The sequence below is a fragment of the Megascapheus bottae genome, chromosome 8, assembly GCF_031878675.1.
Source record: "Megascapheus bottae isolate mThoBot1 chromosome 8, mThoBot2.hap1, whole genome shotgun sequence".
Lineage (NCBI taxonomy): Eukaryota > Metazoa > Chordata > Mammalia > Rodentia > Geomyidae > Megascapheus > Megascapheus bottae.
In genome coordinates, this window is record NC_143516.1 from 36,735,200 (window position 1) to 36,757,296 (window position 22,097).

The following is a 22,097-nucleotide window of genomic DNA, read 5'->3' on the forward strand; positions in this document are numbered from 1 at the left end:
TCTTGTGGCCAGGCCTATTCCGGAAATCCAGTACCAGCCCCAAATGGGCTCATGCCAAATTCAGTGGAGAGGAAGGGAAGATTGAAAAGAGTGGTATAGAGAACCAAGAAGAGAAGGATAGCTTACAGACCACAATTGAGTAGGGGCCACATAGAATGGGAGTCCTTTCCCAAGATGAGAAGCTCTGGGAGAGGCTGGTGAGGAGCATAATAAACCAAGGAGCTTTGAAGATTCTGAAAACCCACCCACCCCACACCAGCCCTGCAGGATCCTTCCTCAGCAGAAAGCTTCCCTGCACTGCATCCCCACTGGATGGAGGAGACCTGTCTGCTGCAGAGCTTGGGCTTTGGCCCAGGTTTTGATCAGGACACCACCCATCAGGCTCTAGCTGGTTCTTGTTTCTTGTTGTTGTGTGGTGGGGGCTGGGGTAGGGAGAGGAGAGGATGCAGATGCTTGGATTTGGTTTGTTACTTATAGAAACCAACAGTTTTGTTCTTAATTTCATTTGGGGCAAATACTAATTTGACTTTTTTGTTTTCAGTCTCTTCTTTTTTTCTTTTTAGAGATATGTAGTACTATTAGCAGAAAGATTTAATTTGGACAACTTTGATTCTTGAGAAACGCATGTGAATAAACATTGAAGTGTTCACCTCACAAAAACAGTAGGGTCAATGGAAGACCTGAGATCTCTTCAAAAGCATGATAGAATCAATAATGTTCATATGGTCCTGTTTCTGTTTCAGAAATAAACTGGCCTTCACTCAGAGTCGAGCTGCCAGTTACTTCTTTGATGGCTCCAGTTATGCTGTGGTGAGAGATATCACCAGGAGAGGGAAATTTGGTCAGGTGACCCGCTTTGACATAGAAGTTCGAACCCCTGCTGACCATGGCCTGGTGCTCCTGATGGTCAATGGAGTGAGTAAATAGAAAAGTTCTACTTCTTAATTGCCCTTACTTCTGGCTATTTACACCGCCAGTACCTTTCCAGACTGAGAGAATCATTCTGTGAGACCGAATTTCTAGTGTAGAAAGCAAGATTGCACTTTTTTTTTCCCTTCAGAGAAGAAATAACTGCAGTAAATAAAGGCAGTCCTGAAATGCATTTCCCCACGCTACATTTTTTCAGTGGTTCGTCAAACAAGCCCTTTCATTAGAAAAACCATGAAAAATCAGTACCAAGAGCAAAGTGTGTGGTCTCCCTGCAGAATTTCACACTCTTTCCCTTCCAAACCATAAATCCTAAGCAATCAAAAAAGCCAGTGTGCTTTAGACACAAGTGTGAAGCTTATATATCTTTATAAATGACGGATTATCTAGAGATACAAGTATTCATGAAACATCCAAAGGAGTAATAAAATTTATGCAAAGATAAGATTTTGAAGAATTAAGTATTTAAAATAAAATTCTTATAAAACATGCAGAAATGGTCCGGGAGTGTAGCCTAGTGGTAGAGTGCTTGCCTAGCATGCATGAAGACCCAGGTTCGATTCCTTGGTACCACATACATAGAAAAAATGATGTTATAATTAAATATCCTAAATATGTTTGAGAATCATGTTGAACCCTTTATGATGCAAAGATTCAATAGTCTTGTCCTTTTTGCAGTACTGTTTCTTTGCTCTTGTAAATGAATAAGATAGCTATCTAAAGCAAAGAAAATTAAGACACATCAATAACTGTGCCTACTACAGTTTTTCAATTTCCTGTACCCGTTGGCAAAGGTAAATATTCAGCATTTGGCTGTTAAATTTTCTCTCCCCTGATGTCAGTTCTTGAAAGCTAATTAAATACAGAAAACTTCAAAAAAAAGTTCAAATCCATTGAAAAAAATCTTCATGTAGAGAAATTTCAAAGCCATGAGAAATTTTCATTTTGTTTCATAGAAAGAATCACATTGGACTTCCTTGGCCTTCCAAAATAATTTAAATCATAACATAATGCTAGTTCCAAGTTCAGTTAACTCTGACTCTACTTTCAAAAAGCAGATGTTCCCATCTTAATAACTTCCTTCTCTCCACAGAGCATGTTTTTCAGCCTGGAAATGCACAATGGTTACTTACATGTGTTCTACGACTTTGGATTCAGCAACGGCCCTGTGCATCTTGAAGACACACTGAAGAAAGCCCAGATTAATGATGCAAAATACCATGAGGTAAAACCTTCATGCTTTGGGTAGTTTGGGATCTTGAACTTAGATTTATTGAATGATCAGATCAGGTGGTCAAGTAAGATAGGAAGAATGGTAATTAAAAATGAAGTTTTACATCTAAAGAGCAAGTGATGAAGAGCCAGGTATGCATGTGTAATCATTGCTACTCAGGAGGCCGAGATTGGAAGGATCACAATTTCATGCTAGCATGATGATACAGATGAAAAGCTCAGTGAGATGATCTGTGTCTGTGATCAAATCTTCACGAGAAGCCGAAATAAAAGGATCACTGTTCAAAACAGCCCTGAGAAAAATCGAGACCCTATTCATTAAGTATGTGCAATTCTTCACATGTCAATTGTACTGCAACAAAGAAGTAAGCACCTGCTCTAGTTCCTTCTGGGATAGCCTCAAAAGAGACATGGACAACCATAGGTCTCACTATTGGTTTCTTACTGCCTCTTCTTCCCCAGAGAGTATGAGTCGTAGTTATAAGAGCCAAAATGGTCATGTCCATGAATCAGAAAATAAAATTTGTTCCCTATTTTGTGAACAAACACACAGATGTGAAATAATTAAAATATACACGTCTTCAAGAACTTCATATTATTTCTCACAGATCTCAATCATTTACCACAATGATAAGAAAATGATTTTGGTAGTTGACAGACGCCATGTCAAGAGTATGGATAATGAAAGGATGAAAATACCTTTCACAGATATATACATTGGAGGTGCTCCCCCTGAAATTTTACACTCCAGGTAAGGCCTTTGTGTTAAGTAGCTGTTTATTCTTCATGCTGTACTAATGAATACTCAGTAAGTGGAGAAGCTTAGAAACAGGGTTACTTGCTACTTTTATACATGTGCATAGGGGCAGACACATGCACCCCTAGACTCTCTGCAGGAAATTCCTACGCTGTTCTTAAATTCAAATCTCATGCATGTAATACACAGATCTCTCTAGTTAATTCCTCTTAGAACATAGACTATAAGAAAAAAGAACATAGTCTAATGCAACATTTCCCTTCAACCAGAAAAGCAAAATGTATGTATTTTGTTTGAGTCTTAAACTTATTTTTAAAATTTATTGAAAGGGCTTGTGGCTTCTGTCAGTACAATGAAACACTTTTCTATTGTATTCAAATTATCAACTCATATTATAGTCATAGAACCAGAGAGCCTTAAAATTTAAAGGTAACTTTAAAATAATCCAGTCAAGTGGTTTTTGATAGCACAATCCAAAGAGCTTTATAAATGCTATTGTATATGACCAATTTCTAGAAATTCTATTTTTTCTAGGGTAAAGCCCAAAGTGTAGTTAAAAAAAAATAAAAATTGTAGTTAGGTGTAGTGGTTCATATCTGTAATCCTAGCTACTCAGGAGACTGAGACCTGAGGATCACGGTTCAAAGCCAGCTCGGGCACTAAAAAAAGTCTGTGAGACTGTTATCTCCAATTAACCACCAGAAAACCAGAGGTAGTGCTGTGGCTCAAAAAGTAGGGAGGTAGCCTTGAGCTGAAGAGCTCAGAGACAGTGCCCAGGCCCAGAGTTCAAGTCCCACAATCAAAATAAAACAAAATACAATAGAATAATAAAAGTCAAGTGATTTACTGTACAACCAAGTTTGAGAATTTCTGATGAAATCCATCCCCTCATCCATTACAGAATACCACTATGTTTAAATGAATTTATCATGTGTACATATTTAATTCAGGAGACAGAAGTTCTGTATTTAATAACTTCAATTATTATAAATATTTTCTTTATCTTTTTTTTTTGGCCAGTCCTGGGCTTGAGCTCAGGGCCTGAGCACTGTCCTTGGACTTTCTCAAGGCTAGAGCTCTACCACTTGAGCCTCAGCACCACTTCCAGCTTTTTTCTATGTATGTGGTACCGAGGAATCGAACCCAGGTCTTCGTGCATGCTAGGCAAGCATTCTACCACTAGGCCAAACTCCCGGCCCCCAAATATTTTCTTTATCTTGAGTCAAAACCAGCACCATCCAGTCATCTTGTTTCAGCGTTTCATATCTAAAGAAGTCTTCCCAACTTCCTTTGCAAAGTGAGCTCCTGCTTCAGCCCCTCAACCATATCATATGGGAGTTTTTTGTTATTTTTTAAATGGGGTTACAGTTACATTCATGAGGTAGTGAGTACATTACTTCTTGCACATTGTTTCCCCTTCCCATGATTTTCTCCCACTTTCCCTCCCCCCACTCCCTCTCAAGTTGTAAAATTCATTTCTAACATATTGTTCTGTGAACATTGCTGTTACACGGGTTCACTCTTTGTCCTTGTCACATCATGTTTTTCCCTTTCCCTTCCCTGACTCATAAAAGCAAGTAAATGTATTTGCCAGATACAACAACAACATGGAATATAACCATACATAGTACATTGAAAACAACACCAACAACGATAGATGTTTTGTTTCCCTATCCTGGAGTTCATTTCGCTTAGGCTCATCCTCTATGGCCATATGCACATAGTTTTTGAGCTATTGTTCTCCTCTGCTAGGAAAATTCTAGACCTAAACTAATTATTATAAATGAGGGGCATCTGGGTTGGTTCCATACCTTAGCTGTGGTAAATAATGCTGCAATGAACATGGTCGTGCCAGTAAGTTTAGTATGGCCTTGTTTCTGGACATTTGGGTAAATGCCAAGGAGTGGGATTGCTGGGTCATAGGGGAGCTCTATGTTTAGTGTTTTGAGGAATTACCATACTGCTTTCCAGAGTGGCTGAAAGAGTTTACACTACCACCAACAGTGTACTAGCATTCCCTTCTGGCCACATCTTCACCAGCATCTGTTGTTACTGGATTTCTTGATAATGGCCACTCTGACTGGGGCAAGTGGGAATCTCAAAGCTGTTTTGATTTGCATTTATTTTATTGCCAGAGATGTCCAACATTTCTTTATGTGTCTGTTGGCCATTCTTATTTCATCTTCAGAGAAATCTCTCTGTTTTTACCCTGTCTTTTAATGGGATGGTTGTTTCTTTGCAGATTTGTTTTTAAGAGATTTAGTTTTTGAAGCTGTAGATATGTTTTAGATATGTGACTCTGGCCTATTGTATGGCTAGTAAAGATCTTCTCCCATTCAGTGGGCTTTCTGTTTATCTTACTACCTATGTCTTTTGCCTTAGAGAAGCTCTGTAGTTTAATACAGTCCCTTTTGTCCAGCCTTTCTTTGATGCGTTATGTTTCTGGGCCTTTATTGAGCCAGTTTCAACCTATGCCAAGTGTGTCTGCTATTTCTTCTTGTAAAGCTTTCAGGGTATCTGCTTTTATCTCAAGGTATTTGATCCATTTGAAGTCGATTCTTTTTTTTTTTTTTTTTTTTGGTGGAGTCGATTCTTGTGCAGGGTGACAAATACGGTCCCAGCTTTAGTTTTCTACAGGTGTTTAGCCAGTTCTGACAGCACCATGTGTTGAAGTGGCTGTCTTTCTTCCAGCCAATTTTTTGGCTCCCTTATCAAAGATTAAGTGTCTATAGAACTATAGGTCCATCGCTGGGTCTTCACTTTTATTCCATTGGTCTGCAGGCCTGTTCTTCTGCCAGTGCCAACCTGTTTTTATGACTATAGATTTGTAGTAGAGTTTGAAGTTTGTCATTGATATTCCTCCAGAGCTGTCCTTTCTGCTAAAGATTGTTTTTGCTCTATGGGGTCTTTTATTATTCTTCACATGACAGCTTTAACCATTCATCATGTTCACCTTTATGCACACTCTAGTGTGTCAATTAACACCATCTTCCAGATGTAATCTGATCGGAGCAGAACACAGCACGGCTGTTAAGTTAGTCAGTGTTCATCATAGGTACACTGAAGCTGTTGGAATAAGTTCAAAATCAACTTCACATTCATTCAATATGCAACATGCTCCAGAGAATCATTACGTAGCATGGAGGAGTACTGGGATTGTAGTATCAGACAGGATGCCATCCAATCTTAAGGATAAAGAATTTCTTCCTTCTTCTGCTGATCCAGCAGCAAAATAGTTATAACAAATGAGTCATTATAAAAATAACCTAACAATACAAGTTAAAATTTTTAAGAACTGTAAGTTGTCTAGACTTAAGATACTTCTATACAGGAAAATTTGACATTGTTTATTCTTTTCAGAGAAGAGTATGGAAATATGAATGATCATAAAGCTTTTATAAATAATTAGAAATAAACTCAAACTTTATAACCTTCATGGGCAGGTTAACCTTATCATCCTGGCTACATCAGTGAAGACCGATTCTTTTTTTTCCCCAGGATGCTAAATGCACACCTTCTCCTGGATGTAAACTTCAGAGGATGCATGAAGGGCTTCCAGTTCCAAAAGAAAGATTTCAATTTACTGGAGCAGACAGAAACTTTGGGAGTTGGTTATGGGTGCCCAGAAGACTCTCTTGTAAGTTCTATTTAGTTAAAAAAAACTTTTAATAAATGAAACAAAGCTTTCATTAGTTGGTAAAGCCCTTTTTGCTTTCTCTGAGATGTTAGCCACTTCTTGGGGTGCTTTGTGGTACCAGCAGAAAGAAAAATAAGCTGGAAAGGCTTTGTGGCAGGCATTAGAAGACCAGAAAGGCAACTTCGAAGTGATTGATCACTGGGGTTAAAGGAAAGAGACAACAACTTGAAATCTCCTCTGGTAGAGGAGTGTAAAAGAAAGGCTTCTATGCCCCAAATCCAAAATCAAATACAAATGAAAACAAAACTTACTTTTCTAGAAATTATCAGGGAAAACCCCTTTTTATGAGTAATTGGCTTTATAAGCATTTGGTAATTATACAAATTACACTGTATTCAACTTGTTGTTGCACAGATATCTCGCAGAGCATATTTCAATGGTCAAAGCTACATTTCTTCAGTTCAGAAAATATCCTTCTTTGATGGCTTTGAAGGAGGCTTTAGTTTCCGAACTTTACAACCAAATGGCTTACTATTCTATTATGCTTCAGGGGTAAGTATTTGATTTTGATTCCTGTGAAAATTTTCGTGTATTAAAAATAAGTTTTGCACAGTAACAAATGAGTTTAGGCAAAGACTTTGATTCTGGAACAGAGAATGTCTTATTTTAGGCACTATATAGTATTAGATATAACAGGATCTGTAGAATCTGTAGATATACCCCAGAGGTCATGCCTGGAAATCAAAGTGTCTGTGACTTGGATAGAAAAATTATATCTCTATTTTCTGTAGCTTAAATTTATCATCTTCTTTGATATAATATGGCAACACAGTAGTATTAGCAGTTCCTATGACCCTGTCATTTAAAAAATTGCTAATATTTTTGTTTCACATTAAAATTTGTCACAGACATCTGAAAATATCTTATTTTCTCATTTCTACTTTCATTTCTATTAGATCCTCTACTAAATCTTACTATTTAATGTCTGAATAAAGAGATTTAGGCCTGGTATCATGGTTAATGCTTATAATCTCAGTACTCAGGGGACTGAAACAGGAGAACAGAGAATTAGAGGTCAGCCTAAGCTATAGACGGAGACCCTATCTCAAAATTATATGTGTGTGTGTGTGTGTGTGTATCATAGATTTGTTGTTTTAATAGTTTAAAAACTACACTTCAATACACTTTGTTTCTTTCCCATTCCTGTATTTTTGTTTTATACATTTTAAAATATTATTTTATGAAGTTCACCAAAAATGTTTAAAACCTCTATTTGCACATTAAACACAAATGCATGTGTGATTTAACGTATAAAATAGAAAGAGCTTACACATTTCCCATTTCCTGAACTTACTATGGAACATTTGAGCTCTCATTGCAAGACTGTTATTACAAAAATAAAATAAGATCTGATGATGCTAAGAGCCAACTGATATACTGAAAAGGTCATCACCAATATATACCTAGATATTTATTTTTTATACTCATTACCTGTATCCCATATTTACATCGGGTTTCACTTAAATTGGTAGCATCTGTGAGAGTATATAGAAAGCATTTACTAGGATTTTTCTGCCCCTAAAACTGCCTTAACATTAATCTGGTAAGTTAAATAATACTTTTTGTTCATAAAAAGTTAAGTCTGTTTTGGATAGAATTCAAGAGGAAATTGGAAAGAAAAGCAAATGTATCATTTGCCAATGTTTTAAGACAAGCAGTGAACAGATTCATAAAAAGAAATAATTTCTGCCTTTTGAAATTTCTCTCCTGTCTCTAAAGATTGGGGGCAGGAAGTATTTAAAGAGTCCAAACTAACAAATTAACTTTTGCCATGGTCACCTAATTATATCCTCCAGGAGACTTATTTTCCTTTAACTAATGAATAGAAATATGCAGGCTAGGAAAGTCATTGAAATTGGGACAACTCTCCGCAGGAGAAGACTGCCCACACCTTGCAGTTCAAATTATAGAACATTTTCTTTTCCCTTGGAAACTGTCTTATAAGCAAAAGTAGATGTTTTATTGTTATTCAAAGCAAAAATTATGCAAGCAAATTTCCTATACACTGTGTTTCTTCCATAAAGCCAATATTAAAAAGGAGTCCACACTTTATCCCTTTCCTAATCACCTGTGCTTGCGTTGCAGTCGGAAGTGTTTTCCATCGCACTGGGCAATGGAACTGTCATCATGGATGTGAAGGGAATCAAGGTCCAGTTGGCAGAAAAGCAACTGAATGATGGGCTGGCCCACTTCATCATTGCCTCTATCTCACCCACAAGGTATAGCTCCTCATTTGGGGTCCTTCCCACCTTACGTTTATATGTGTAGGATAGGAATCCTGCCAGATTCTGCTCCCACAAAGAAGCTCTCCTATTGCTTTTCAGGCAGTCAAAATTGTAGTAGAAGGGAAACAGGCTGTTTTCCCCACTCCCCCTTGAAAAAAATGCCCTGGATTTTCAAGGCATGCCAAATAAATCACCTTAAAGTCACTCAATGGAAAAATAAAGAGGTTCATTTTCAGTAAAATGTCTTATCATCTCCTTGACCCTGTTCACAGAATGAAGTGTGGGATGCTTCCCCAAGGAGCAGCTCAGCCATTACTACCCTTAGTCAGATTTTGAATCAAACCCTGGAGGAGGCTACATAGATGGCTACGTTTTAAAAGCTATAAATGTATCTCTAATTCCTTTGTCACAATTAAAATCCAAACTAGGAAGAAACCTGCACTCTAAGGTGCTGTTACTCTGTGTCCCTTTCTGAGGAAGCACTCCAGCAAAAAGCAAACAGCAGTGGGATTTTTCTAGCCTCCATTTCCAAAACCATTCAATATGCTTGGCAACACAAGCATTCCCCCACAAATGGGATTAAATGATCACCATGAGGAATGCTCATTTTCTTTCCATAAAAAAAAAAAAAAAAACATTAGTCATGAACTTCTTTCCTCTGTGGATTTCCGGTCTTGGTTAGGAGACTCTTCCTTACATATAGACATATTCAACCATTTTATCCTGCTCACGAAGAGTCTGACTGAAGTCTTTGTTCATTAATCAAATGTTTTATTTCAGTTTTGTGAGAAAATATGCTTATCCAAGCTAGAAGCGAACTCAAGGTGAAATGGTTTCTGGGTTGTATGTAAAGATGCTGATTCTTTTGCAGATATGAATTGATTGTAGATCAAAACAGACTTGTGAATAAGAATCTTACCAAAGGGAAAGCAGAACAGCCTCCAGCAGGAGAAAAGAAATTTTACTTTGGTGGCTCACCCTTCAGTCCCCAGTATGCTAATTTCACCGGCTGCATAAGTAATGCCTACTTTGCCAGGTATCATACTTTTATTATTAATGAATCTGTGTGATTTAGAAGGATCGAGACAGTAGTGAAAATTTGTTCATTATTAAGATAGAGGACTCGAAAGCCAGACTCTGGTGACTCACGCCTGTTAGCCTAGCTACTCAGATGGTTTGAGGACTGAAGATCATGGTTCAAAGCCAGCCCAAGCAGGAAAATCCATGAGACTCGTATCTCCAAGAAACGACTCATCAAAGTCCAGATGTGGTTCTGTGGCTCAAGTAGTAGACACTATCCTTGGTCCAAAGATCTCAGGGTTAGAAGCCAGATGCTGAGTTCAAGTCCCAGAACCAGCACATACAAAAAGAAAATAGGTAAAGTGCTATGAAAATTATTGAAGGCAACAGGTAATAATTAAGAACATATATGTAATTGAGCAACTGACATGCTTGAGTTCAGGTGTAATTTTTTCTGCAATTTAATTTCTTCATAATTGTAGCTGTATAAGCCTTCATTTTATTATCTGAAAAAGGCAAGTAAGAGTAGTAGACTCTTAGTACTTAAAGCATCTTGCGTAGTACTTGGTCTGTCACATACTATAAAATATTAGTTTTCATGATTTCATAATTGTTTTCAGGCTTATTTTTAAGGGTATACAATAGAGTAGATACTAAAATCTCTGTACAAAGTTTAAGAAAGTCTTGCTGATTTAGTATATAACTTTAAACAAAGCCATTATTCTAGGTCCTTAACACTGGTGTTCCTTAAGAATGCCAAAAGGCATTAGAGGAATTTGACAGAGACAAGAAACTGAGACAGAGTCACAGTCATCCAGAGAGTGCTGAGGAAAAGGAGATCCATCAGTCAGAATGTATAGGGCCAGGCACATGGCTGTTAGTTAACTCTGGATAATAATTTGAAGGATTTTTAGATCCAGAAGTGAGGTCAGCCCCTACTCTTGCACACAAATCTCCACTGCCAGCGTTCTTTGATTACCATCATTTTTCTCTGTTCCAAACACAGGTTGGATAGAGATGTGGAAGTGGAGGATTTCCAGCAGTACTCTGAAAAAGTCCACATTTCTCTTTACGAATGTCCCGTGGAGACCTCCCCATTGCTTCTCCTTCACAAAAAAGGAAAGAATTCTGCAAAACCTAAGGCAAGTCAGAATGGAAAGGTCAAAGATAACACCCCGCAAATTTCCTGACTCCATCCTATTCAAAGAACAGGGTAGCTTTATGGAACTTTGTCTCACTCAAAACTGTGTACATGTGAAAGACAGGATTCTGGCAGCATTGAGAATGTCCAATTCACCAGGTTGGTTGCATCCATTCTTGCTCCTGAGAAATACATTTGTTCCACTGTGCCAACTATGTTTTAATTTCTTACGTTATTATAAAGGCGATGTACAGAAGGGTTACAGTTAAGTAAATCAGGTAATGAGTACATTTCTTTTTGGGTAATGCCACTCCCTCCCTTGTTCTCTGAGAAATACTATGAATCAGCTGTTTACCTCTGTTTCCAACTGCTTTTCATAAGAGTGGTTATGAACTGTTCTGTTCTGAGCAATTCATACTTGTACTTTCTATGTCTAATTTAGTAGTCCAGTACTCTAATATCACTTGTTTCCATGTAATTCTCCCAGACTTTTGTCACCATCATGGAAGTTATTAACATTTGCCATCTTTGTTCTCCTTCCTCTGTGACCTTCACTTCAGCCACTCACAGGTACAGGTTATCTGTGACATCAGCTGTACCTACCTGCCCTCAAAAATAGTGAATCTTAAAAATATTCTCTCACTGCTCCTCTCTCATTTATTACTCCCAGCATGCATGTTATTTGGTTCCATCACAAGTGAAACCCCTAATTTCATCTCATTCTTTCAGTGAACCCCTCCTCGCCCAAAATCATGGTGCACTATTAGCTATGCACTCACATGTCCATATTACTATCCTTGCCCAAGTTACCATCATATCACATCCGAGTCTCTTTTATAATCGACAAAGGATTCTATTCTCTTTGGCATTCTACTCACAACGAGCATCCAAAGCCGAGTAAACACAAACCAAATCCTGTCCTTCCTCGAACCAGACTGCCCCCACACTTGATTTAGAGCAAAAACCCTAGTCTTAATTCATGACAGCCCCTGTGTGATCAGTACACCTCTCCTCTGAGTCCATCTCCTTCCACTTACCCACGCCACTCACCCTTCTCCTTATCTTCTCCTCAGACCATCCTCTTGGCTATTTCAAGCCACGTGCCTTTTCTAACTTAAGATGTTCCCATAAAATTTTCATTACCATATATTAGTTGTATAGGTGTTTATTTTGATCTTTCCATGCAAGTGTAACAGATACCATGATAAATTCCACCCTTTCCATTGCACTCCCTCATCCCCTCTCCTGCTTCTTAAAACAATTTCAGCAGTTTTCATGGTTCTACTTTGATACCTATATTAAGTACTTCAATTATATTCACCTCCCTGTTTGCTTTCTCCTCTCCCACTGACACCTGCCTCCCAACAGATAATTTCTGTCCTTCATTTCTGAATGTATATTAATTGGGAAAAGGGCTTTCACCATGGTATTTTACATATGAATATACTATACTATAGTTAGCTTAATCTCCTTTATTGCTCTTTTTGTGTCCCCTCCACCCTCATAGTAGTCAACAGCTTTCATTGCTTAAGCTTTCCTCCGTCTCTACTCTTCCCCCAAATATTTGCATAGGAAGCATCTACTAGACTCACTCAACTTTTATCTGCCCAATGAGACCTATGTTGAAAGACTATTTTGATACAGATTAAATAGATATTCAAAAAACTGTGGCCTCTAGTTGAAACTTTTTTCAAGGTTGTGTTAATGGATTGAGATGATAATAATTGATTTGGGGGATCATATCCTAATATTCCATTTTTATATTTATTAAAATTCATTTAGCCAGTTTTCTCCTTTTTGCATGTAAATAATCTTCTTCATAAATCTTTCATTGCTGAATAAATCTTTAGAATACATTCAAGAATTAAATTATTTTCCCAAAGGTAACTATGACAGGAAGCAATGGCATATCGAGACAGGTGCATGTCTATATGAGAGTTTTGTTGACGTGGGGTTGCTTTATTTCTATCTTTTTCATTTTTCATTATTATTTAGGGTGTTCACTTAATTTGTGATAGAGTAGTTATAGATACAGCTTCAATTTAACTCTGCTTTACAACCACAGATTAGAATTTTGGCTTTATTAATATGCTTTGTGGCTGTTGTGATTTTGTTATTCCTGCTGCAATTACTGCTCTCTTTTGCTTATAAGAGCAAATCCCTTGGTTATCTCATATTGTTACAGTATCTCACTTTGTTACCTGATATATCGGATATATTTGTATTTTGTTATTTGAAATTGGATAGGGAATGGGGGAAAACAAGATGAGGGGTGGGGGTGGGGGGAGGGAAATGGGGACCAAGACATGTGAAAGGGTATCAATGTATGGGAATTAATGCACCATCTATCTGGCAAATATCATGTAACCCTTCTGTTAATTACAATAAAAATATATGAAAAAAGAGCAAATATTTACTTATTTGGTGATAAAGCAATGAGGAATACCTACTATTTTATAAATGGAAAATATACAATGCCTACTGTGTTCTTTAGTTTATTACTATACGTGGTGAGGATATCACAAATTAATTTTCATTATATTACTTGTATCCCTTATTTTCCTCTATTTCTTCTTTTCGTAGGGAGAGAAAAGTCAAGATGCACCTTCCTGGGATCCTGTTGGCCTGAAATTTCTAGAACAGAATACTCCAAAAGACTCCCACTGCCACCTCTCCAACAGGCCAAGAGCAATAGAGCATGCCTACCAATATGGAGGGACAGCCAACAGCCGCCAAGAGTTTGAACATTTAAAAGGAGACTTTGGTGAAAGGTGAAGCACCATACTGTGTTCCCAGAGACCAAGTTCCCTGCTCCATCCTTGCTTTCCACATCTCATGTTTTGTCCTATGATCTTGCCTTCCCGTGCCACCTCAAACTCATTTCTTTATCATAAAACATATATTAAATAATCTACCATCATTGCTTTCCAAAAAATTATGTTCTGATTTCTTCCCAGATGTAAGAAATCCAAAATACATTCTTCCAGGAGTTTACCAAGGGGGCCCAAGTTTCTAAGACTCAGCGTAGGACCTTTGCATCTGACCTTTATATCACCTGTCCTCTCCCAAGAAATTGCTTTCAGATTGTGAGTGGTATGCATCCAAACTGCTGATCAAGAAACAACACTGAAATTACAAATGTACTTGTGGCCCTCCCTCCTGCCGTCTCACACTTCTCATTTCTCCTTGCCACTTCACAAAATTCAAGTTAGTCTATGGTATTAATGGGCTTAGATGTAGCTCAGTAGCAATGCACTTATTTAGCAAGTGCAACATTCTGGGTTTGATCTCCAGTACCAAAAAAAAAGAAAAGAAAAAAAAACCCACAATATTAAAAAAAATAGTATGAATGATTCATTCTTATAGTTTCTGTGCCCCAAAACTCATATGTAAGTCTTATGTAGTGCTTTCAATGTGGAATCTGGAAAGCTTTCAAATTGGAAGGCTGATTAGGAAGAACCAATATTTTGTGTTTTTTAGGAAGAAATGTAGAAGTAATCACATTAGAAATATACTTTACCCATATCTAGAGCCAAAGAGAGGAAAGTTTCTTTGCATACATATTTCTAACCTTTGTGTGGATACTTTAACATGGTAATATTCATCAGTTCATTTTTAATGGGAAAAATTTGAATCTGTAATTTAGGTAATATATTTCTATTCATGCATATTCACTGGTATATTGTCTGCACAAATAGGTATTTTAAAAATGCAGAATTTTACTAACTTGCAGCCATATTTTTCCAAGTGATACACAATAAAAATCCCTAACTAGGAAAACGCTTCCTTAATTGTAGAATATATCCCTGATGTACAGAGAAGTTACATGTTTTTCCAATGTTCACTAATAATGCTAAGGTATAATTACAAGTAATTCTGCCTCATTAGAAAAGCTACTTATTTATTTGTCCCTATCACTTATAATATTTATTACTATTTACTATTTATCTATCCTTATCACTGTACTACCTTGAGAAATTAAAGATTATTCTCAGTCCTATTTTACTTACAGTGAGCTTTTTCATTTCATTTACCAGAGCTCAATTTTCTATTCGTCTGAAAACTCGTTCCTCTCATGGGATGATTTTCTACGTCTCAGATCAAGAAGAGAATGACTTCATGACGCTCTTCCTAGCCCATGGTCGCTTGGTTTTCATGTTTAATGTTGGTCAGAAGAAACTGAAGATAAGAAGCCAAGAGAAATACAATGATGGCTTGTGGCATGATGTAAGCTGAAGGCAGAGAGTAACTCCAACATTGCAATGTAGCTATACAAACATCCATTTTAATATTCTGCTGCTGAGTAAACTTTCTTGTGAAAAATCTTGACACTTTAAAAAAAGATGCACAGTTTGCATGTGATCATTTTAACCAACATAATTGAACACAAACAGAAATTTGATTTGTAATGATTTTTTCCTTAATGTTTTCCAATGTTTATAGGTTCTCACTTTTTCAACAATTATTACTAAATTCCCTTGGGTTTGTGCTGTGGGAGATTCGAAGTGAATAAATGAGGAAGATAGGCTATTGCAAAAGAGGCACCTCGATATTCCAAGTACTCAAGCTGGAAACAGGAAGAGATTCACAGAGAACCTTGCTAAATATAAACTGAATTTAGAAATTACACTGGTTGTTTTAAATCATTCTTTCTAGAGGTCAGAAAATGCATAGTAAAAATACAAAGTGAGCCAGAAAAACTTGCCAATGAAAAAAAAAAGAAAGAAAAAAAAAAGCAAGATTGGCCTAGTGATAATTTACAACAAAGGACAGGATTTCTGATGTTTCTGGCGTTTCTTTGCAAGAAGTTTACGAGGCAGAAGAGAGACACTAACTTTCAGAGTTGGAAGCACATTCCATGAACTGGTTTATCACAACAAGCATTGTGATCACGTGATTAGAGGAAAAAGAACATGGCCTTTAGCCCAATTTTGGAAGGTATCTGACCTGTACCTTCTCTTCATCCAGGTGATATTTGTTCAAGAAAAGAGTAGTGGCCGGCTGGTCATAGATGGTTTGAGAGTCCTAGAAGAAAGTCTTCCTCCAACTAGAGCTGCCTGGAAAATCAAGGGTCCTATTTATTTGGGAGGAGTCGCTCCCGGAAGAGCTGTGAAAAATGTCCAGGTAAACAAATCACTTAATTCAGGCCAGGTTTTTACAGTTTAAGAAACTAGCAAAAGTAAAAGTGTAGTTTTACTAGAGATGAAACATCACAGTAAGTGTTACCTGCAGGCTATCTGCTTGCCCTGAAGCATTACAGAGTCAGTAGTCTTCTTTTGGTTTTAAGATAGAAGTAAAAGGGGAAAAACAATGTTTCAGAAGCATAAATTATCATGAAAATTCATTGCTCTAGAGGCTCTTATTTCTTCTGCAAGTATCTATAGTTCTAATTTAAACAGATATCAGCACCAGAAAACAAGTTATTCCAGTAGATTACTGAGTTAAAAAAGGTAATGTTTCAGGTCAGTCCATAAATGCATTTGTGTTTCTTTCACATACATCATTTATAGGGTAAAATATTGTAATATTATAATATTATAGAGTATAATATTATAATTATAATGTACAATTATATAAGGATTGTAAGTACCCTGGGAGAGAAGTGAGAATGTAGTCAGAAATATCATTTTGTAATTTAAAAACTAAAAATATGTCAGCTTTAAACATATTTAGCAATGAAAGGAATTTATCAAAGCAATAAGATTTTTAATATGTATTTGATTGTAACACAAAGTGTTTATAGTATACTTCTGAAATCCATTAATGCATATAAAGCAAAAACTAGCATCACATAATAATTCAAAAGAACTTTGTTTGAATTATAATTTTAAAGATTTCCAAACACAGAATGAAATTCATTATCCAATATAGCCCAAGTTTTTATGTCCTGAAGCATGATAAATTCTCAACTACAGCTAATAAGGCCAGAAACGCAGGTTTTCTACTGTTAATTATAACAGATTTAAGAACTTTGCTAGCTCTCATCACCATTAGCAATCTAGGACCCAGCTATTATTCTGTAATTTTTTTTGGTAAGTCATGGGACTTGAACTCGGGGCCTGGATGCTGTCCCTGACTTCTTTTGCTCAAGACTAGTGCACTACCACTTGGAGTCACAGCTCCACGTCCAATTTTCTGGAGCTTAATTGGAGATGAGAGTCTCACAGACATTTCTTGCCCAAACTGGCTTTAAACCATGATACCTGGAACAGAGGCTCCTGAGTAGCTAGGAGTATACACATGAACCAACAGTGCCCAGCCCTAGCGGTTAATCTTGAAGAAAAATTAACTAAAATCTTCAATAGATAAGGAATTACATGGTTTTCCTGCAGCCTCAAACTCTCATTTTGCTTCCCTATGAGTGCTGAGAAAGTGGAATTTAAGAAATGTTTTCTTCTTTCAGATTAACTCAGTCTACAGTTTCAGTGGCTGTCTCAGCAATCTCCAGCTGAATGGGGCCTCCATTCCTTCTGCATCACAAACATTTAGTGTGACCCCTTGCTTTGAAGGTCCAATGGAAACAGGCACTTATTTTTCAACAGAAGGAGGATATGTGGTTCTAGGTAACGTGACTGCTGTAATTTCAATATGATTTGTCACCATTTAAACTCGGGTTGAAAATTATTTCTCAGTGTTACAGCATGCAAAGGTGTTGGGGCGCTTCAGGGGTAATGAAACCATTAAGAAGGATTCATGGGGGGCCGGGAGGTTGACCTAGTGGTGGAGTGCTTGCCTAGCATGCACGAAGACCCAGGTTCAATTCCTCGGTACCACATACATAGAAAAAAGCTGGAAGTAGTGCTGAGGCTCAAGTGGTAGAGCTCTAGCCTTGAGAAAGTCCAAGGACAGTGCTCAGGCCCTGAGCTCAAGCCCAGAACTGGCGGGGAAAAAAAAAAAAGAAGGATTCATGGATTTCTTACAGGAATGAGTTTTCACTTTGCAGGGGGACCAGCTTGGTGATTGCCAGAGTTGGTTGTTAGAAAGAAAGCCTGGCTCTTCCCCTCCTGTTCTCACTCTCATGCCCACCTGTTCACTTGCCCTTCAATAGCTGAAAATGCCACCCTCATTAGATGCCAGCACACTAGGCTCTTATCCTTTCCAGCCTCCAGAACTGTGAGCTAAATAAACCTCTTTTTCTTTACAAATCACTTAATCCTGGGTATTCTGTTACAGCAACAGAAAATAGACTAAGGAATGACTTATGTTGATCACATGAATCCATCATGAGATGCTCTTTAGCTGGAGATGGCTTATAGAGAATACTGAGTTCAGATTTAAAACTTAAAACGAAAGCTTACTCACTTTGATCAGATGACCTTCTTTCTATAAGGAACATTATTTCCAGCCTCCATTGCTCAGAGAAAACGTGTGGTCCCCAGCCCTGCTGGCTCTCCCTGACTAGAACATCTCAACAGCTGCCAAACTTCAATGTGCACACAGTCATGATTCCTCAGAGCCCCCTGTCCCATTGTGCAGTCTGACCTTGACTGGCTCTTAGCCACCCTGTTCCTCTCACTCTTCCTATTGTCCCCACTAGAAGAACTATCTGCCAAACAACCCTATCAGACAATACCATCTTTCAGGGATCCCCTTTTCTAGATTTTTATTCTCCTTAATTATTAATCAACTTAATCAACAATTTTATCATATGTCTCTGACATGGCAATCCCTTTGGCAAACCATGGACTCTAATAGTTCTAAAAACAAACAGAATCCTAGCAGACTACAGAAAACTACCATTCCAACACAGATTTTATAGCACAACTATCTGAAGTGAGAAAAGTACCAGAATAGCCAGTAGGAATGAGGACAGGTAAAGAGTATAAGAACACATATTCCTTGATCTTGAGGCACATAGGTACATCCCCAAATAAAGAAACGTCATTGCAGCTGTGCACTTTCTTAGCCATTCATGTCCATTAGAATGGCCAGAGGTATTCTCTTTCTACATTTAGCTCATAATTTTCTTTCTCTTCTTTTCTATATATTTATTTCTTATTCCAACTCTGAGGTTTATTAGTATGAATCTACCAGTTTGGGTAGCTTCAAATGCATAAGAATTGATGTTCTTGTATATAAACATTAACTAATAGCAGGAAAAATGGTAAGATATAAACACAAGATCTCAGGTCAGCTAGGTGCTGGTTGTTCACACTTATAATTCTAGCTACTAAGGAGGACAAGATCTAAAGATCATGATTCAAAGCCAGCCAAAACAGGAAAATAGGAGATGAGGCTCTTTACATCAAACAACCAGCAAAAAGCTGGACATAGAGTTGTGGCTAGGTTGAGTACTAGCTGTGAACAACAACAAAAAATCTCAGCTGGCAGTAAGAAACAAAAAAAAAATCCACCAGGCTCAGTGGCTCACACCTGTAATTTTAGCCATTCAGGGCTGAGATCTGAGAATCATGATTCAAAGCCAGCCTGGGCACCAAATCTGTGAGACTCTTATCTCCAATTAACCACCAGAAAACCAGAAGTGATGCTGTGGCTCAAGGGGTATAGTGGCAGTAGCCTTGAGCTGAAGAGCTCAGGAATAATGCCCAGGCCCAGAGTTTAAGTCCCACAAAAAAAAAAAGAAAAACAAATCCACAGGTTTGCAATAAACCTCTTGGAGTAAACACTATTACTTCCCAAAAAGCACTGTCTTGAATCACCACAATAACAAGAGCTCTAACTGCTTTTGGCTGCTCTGCTCTCATTTTTTAATCTGACATGCTCAGTGGCACTGTTACTTCTTAGCTATCTGTTTAAGAATTATTTTTACAAATACACATCTGATCAGATCAAGTCATTTGCTTCTTTGATGGCTATAAATAAAATCTAATTTCCATACTTGAGTCTCAACTCTCAGTGTAATTTTCCATCCATCATGCTTCTCCCCTTGTAGCACCATCCGGATACACTAGCCTTTTCCTGGCTCTCTCACTCTTGGAAGAGTAAAGGATGCTAGTTGGAACTCATTTCTCCTCCCTGAACACTTCAAGCACTGAGAGAATTTTCGGCTTCTTGTCCTACCTCCCATCCCACAACAAGAATAATGGGTTAGTTATCTTAGTCCCCGCCACCAGAGCTTTCCATGCTGTTAGACATTGCAAATGGTACATTCTACTTCCCTGCTGAGAAATGCATCAAACCATTGAAACTAGATACACACAGATATATACATATATATAATTACAAAATCATCCAATAGTTGCAATTTTTGCTTTGCTGTTTTGAGAGCATATGGTATTTCTCCTCACAGATGAGTCCTTCAACATTGGTTTGAAGTTTGAAATTGCATTCGAAGTTCGTCCCAGAAGCAGTTCCGGAACTCTTGTCCATGGCCACAGCGTCAACGGGGAATATCTAAATATCCACATGAAAAATGGCCAGGTCAGTCTTAAAAAATAACTTACCAGTGACCTCCAGAAAACTTGGATGATTATCTAAAACAGATATATTTCACAAAATAATTTCATCAATCTTTTTAGCTGGGAAAAATAGAGCTGTAGCATGAAAATTAAATGTGGGAAATATTTTCACTTACATTCACACACTGGAAACTGTGAACAGAAGAATCATGAAACTATACCAATATTACCAAGAAATAGAAAAAATATCACCAGCAGCTTTCTAAAAAACTTGTTAACAAAACATTTTCAGGAAATAGAAGCAAGAAAACGTATCTAATAATCAAAATCAACAAATGCAAAAACATCTTCCTAATTACATTTTTCAAAGATACATATACTTGTGTATGTTATTTTCAATTATTCAATTTCAGACATGTATGAATTCACTATAATTTGAATATAACATTCACACTAAGGTATTACCAGAGTATTAATAATCTAATTAAATAGATGTGAAGAAAAATGTACATTGTCAGTATTATGTTTACATAATAAATCCCTGCCCAAAGGCCTGAGATGGAGTCCCAGCTCCTTCAAAAATTAATAAAGGTTGGGGCGTTTGGCCCAGTGGTAGAGTGCATATATATGAAGATCAGGGTTCAATTTCTCCATATCACATACATAGAAAAGCCAAAAGGAGTGCTGTGGCTCAAGTAGTAGAGCGCTGTCCTTGAGGAAAGTCCAAGACAGTACTCAGGCCCTGAGTTCAAGCCCCAGGACTGGCAAGAAAAAAACGTAATAATAATAATAACTTATCTTTCCATAGTTCTTAATAAATTAGTCCTCCCAACATCTCTAAAACATAGGCAATATTACCATTCTCAATTTTACAAATAAGAAAATTGAGGCAGAAAGTAAGATAAATGGGAGTTCCAAAGTTTGTACTCATCACTAGTTTAGCCAGCTTTGTTCAACATACCTTACCTTTAGGAATCAAAGGAGTTCCTTTGTTATATTTATCATTCTCCTCCTTTCCCCAATATGATTATTTTATTTTCTCTCCAAGAAGGCTACCCAGAATAAACAATTTCTATCTCCTACTAAAGACTGACCTCTTGTGTTCAAATTGTAAAGTTAATCAGGTATAGGTATAATACTTGTTTAAAGTATCATTTCTCTGTGGTAAATTTTATCACGATAAAGTCAACTTTATCATGATGCAGGTGAAGTTAAACTAAATTACATAGTGTACACTGTCTTTGACAGGTCATAGTAAAAGTCAACAATGGCGTCAGGGATTTTTCTACCTCAGTAGCACCCAAGCAGAGTCTCTGTGATGGTAGATGGCACAGAATTACAGGTAAGAAAAATCCAATGTCCTGAGTTTCCTTTAGAAAGGAGAGGGGGGAACTAGCAGAACTATATGACTTACATGATAGATGATAAAAGGCAGTTTAAAGGCAGCCAAGAAAAGAGAATCAAGTGTTATTTTACTAAATATGTATATTGAAGTCGTGTGATTCGAAACTATGCATGCTGCCAAACAGCGCGGGGGAGTTGTTCCTGTAACGCATACCTTGTAAAGCTAGAAGGCAGCTCTATGGTAGCCTAGACATTCTCCCTTTCAAAGAGAAGTGTCCTCATGTTTGCTCAGTTAAATGTGGCTGGACAGTATGGATGTTTCAATGACCTTGGAGCATGGAGGTTTATTGTAGAATTTGTCATTGCTGTGATCAATCAGTCACTTCCGTGACCA

At 37.4% G+C, this 22,097-nt stretch overlaps 1 protein-coding gene across 1 annotated transcript in view; it reads left to right on the forward strand.

Moving 5' to 3' along the window:
* Positions 1-22,097, forward strand: part of Lama4 (laminin subunit alpha 4) — a 132,566-nt gene that overhangs the window by 104,736 nt on the left and 5,733 nt on the right. The window contains exons 24-37 of the mRNA XM_090338257.1: positions 744-915; positions 2,021-2,152; positions 2,769-2,911; positions 6,416-6,554; positions 6,969-7,106; positions 8,700-8,833; positions 9,711-9,875; positions 10,866-11,019; positions 13,584-13,771; positions 15,038-15,227; positions 15,969-16,124; positions 17,404-17,563; positions 20,251-20,381; positions 21,608-21,701. Coding sequence (XP_090194383.1) covers positions 744-915; positions 2,021-2,152; positions 2,769-2,911; positions 6,416-6,554; positions 6,969-7,106; positions 8,700-8,833; positions 9,711-9,875; positions 10,866-11,019; positions 13,584-13,771; positions 15,038-15,227; positions 15,969-16,124; positions 17,404-17,563; positions 20,251-20,381; positions 21,608-21,701 — 2,096 coding nt within the window. The remainder of the gene's footprint in view (positions 1-743; positions 916-2,020; positions 2,153-2,768; positions 2,912-6,415; positions 6,555-6,968; positions 7,107-8,699; positions 8,834-9,710; positions 9,876-10,865; positions 11,020-13,583; positions 13,772-15,037; positions 15,228-15,968; positions 16,125-17,403; positions 17,564-20,250; positions 20,382-21,607; positions 21,702-22,097) is intronic.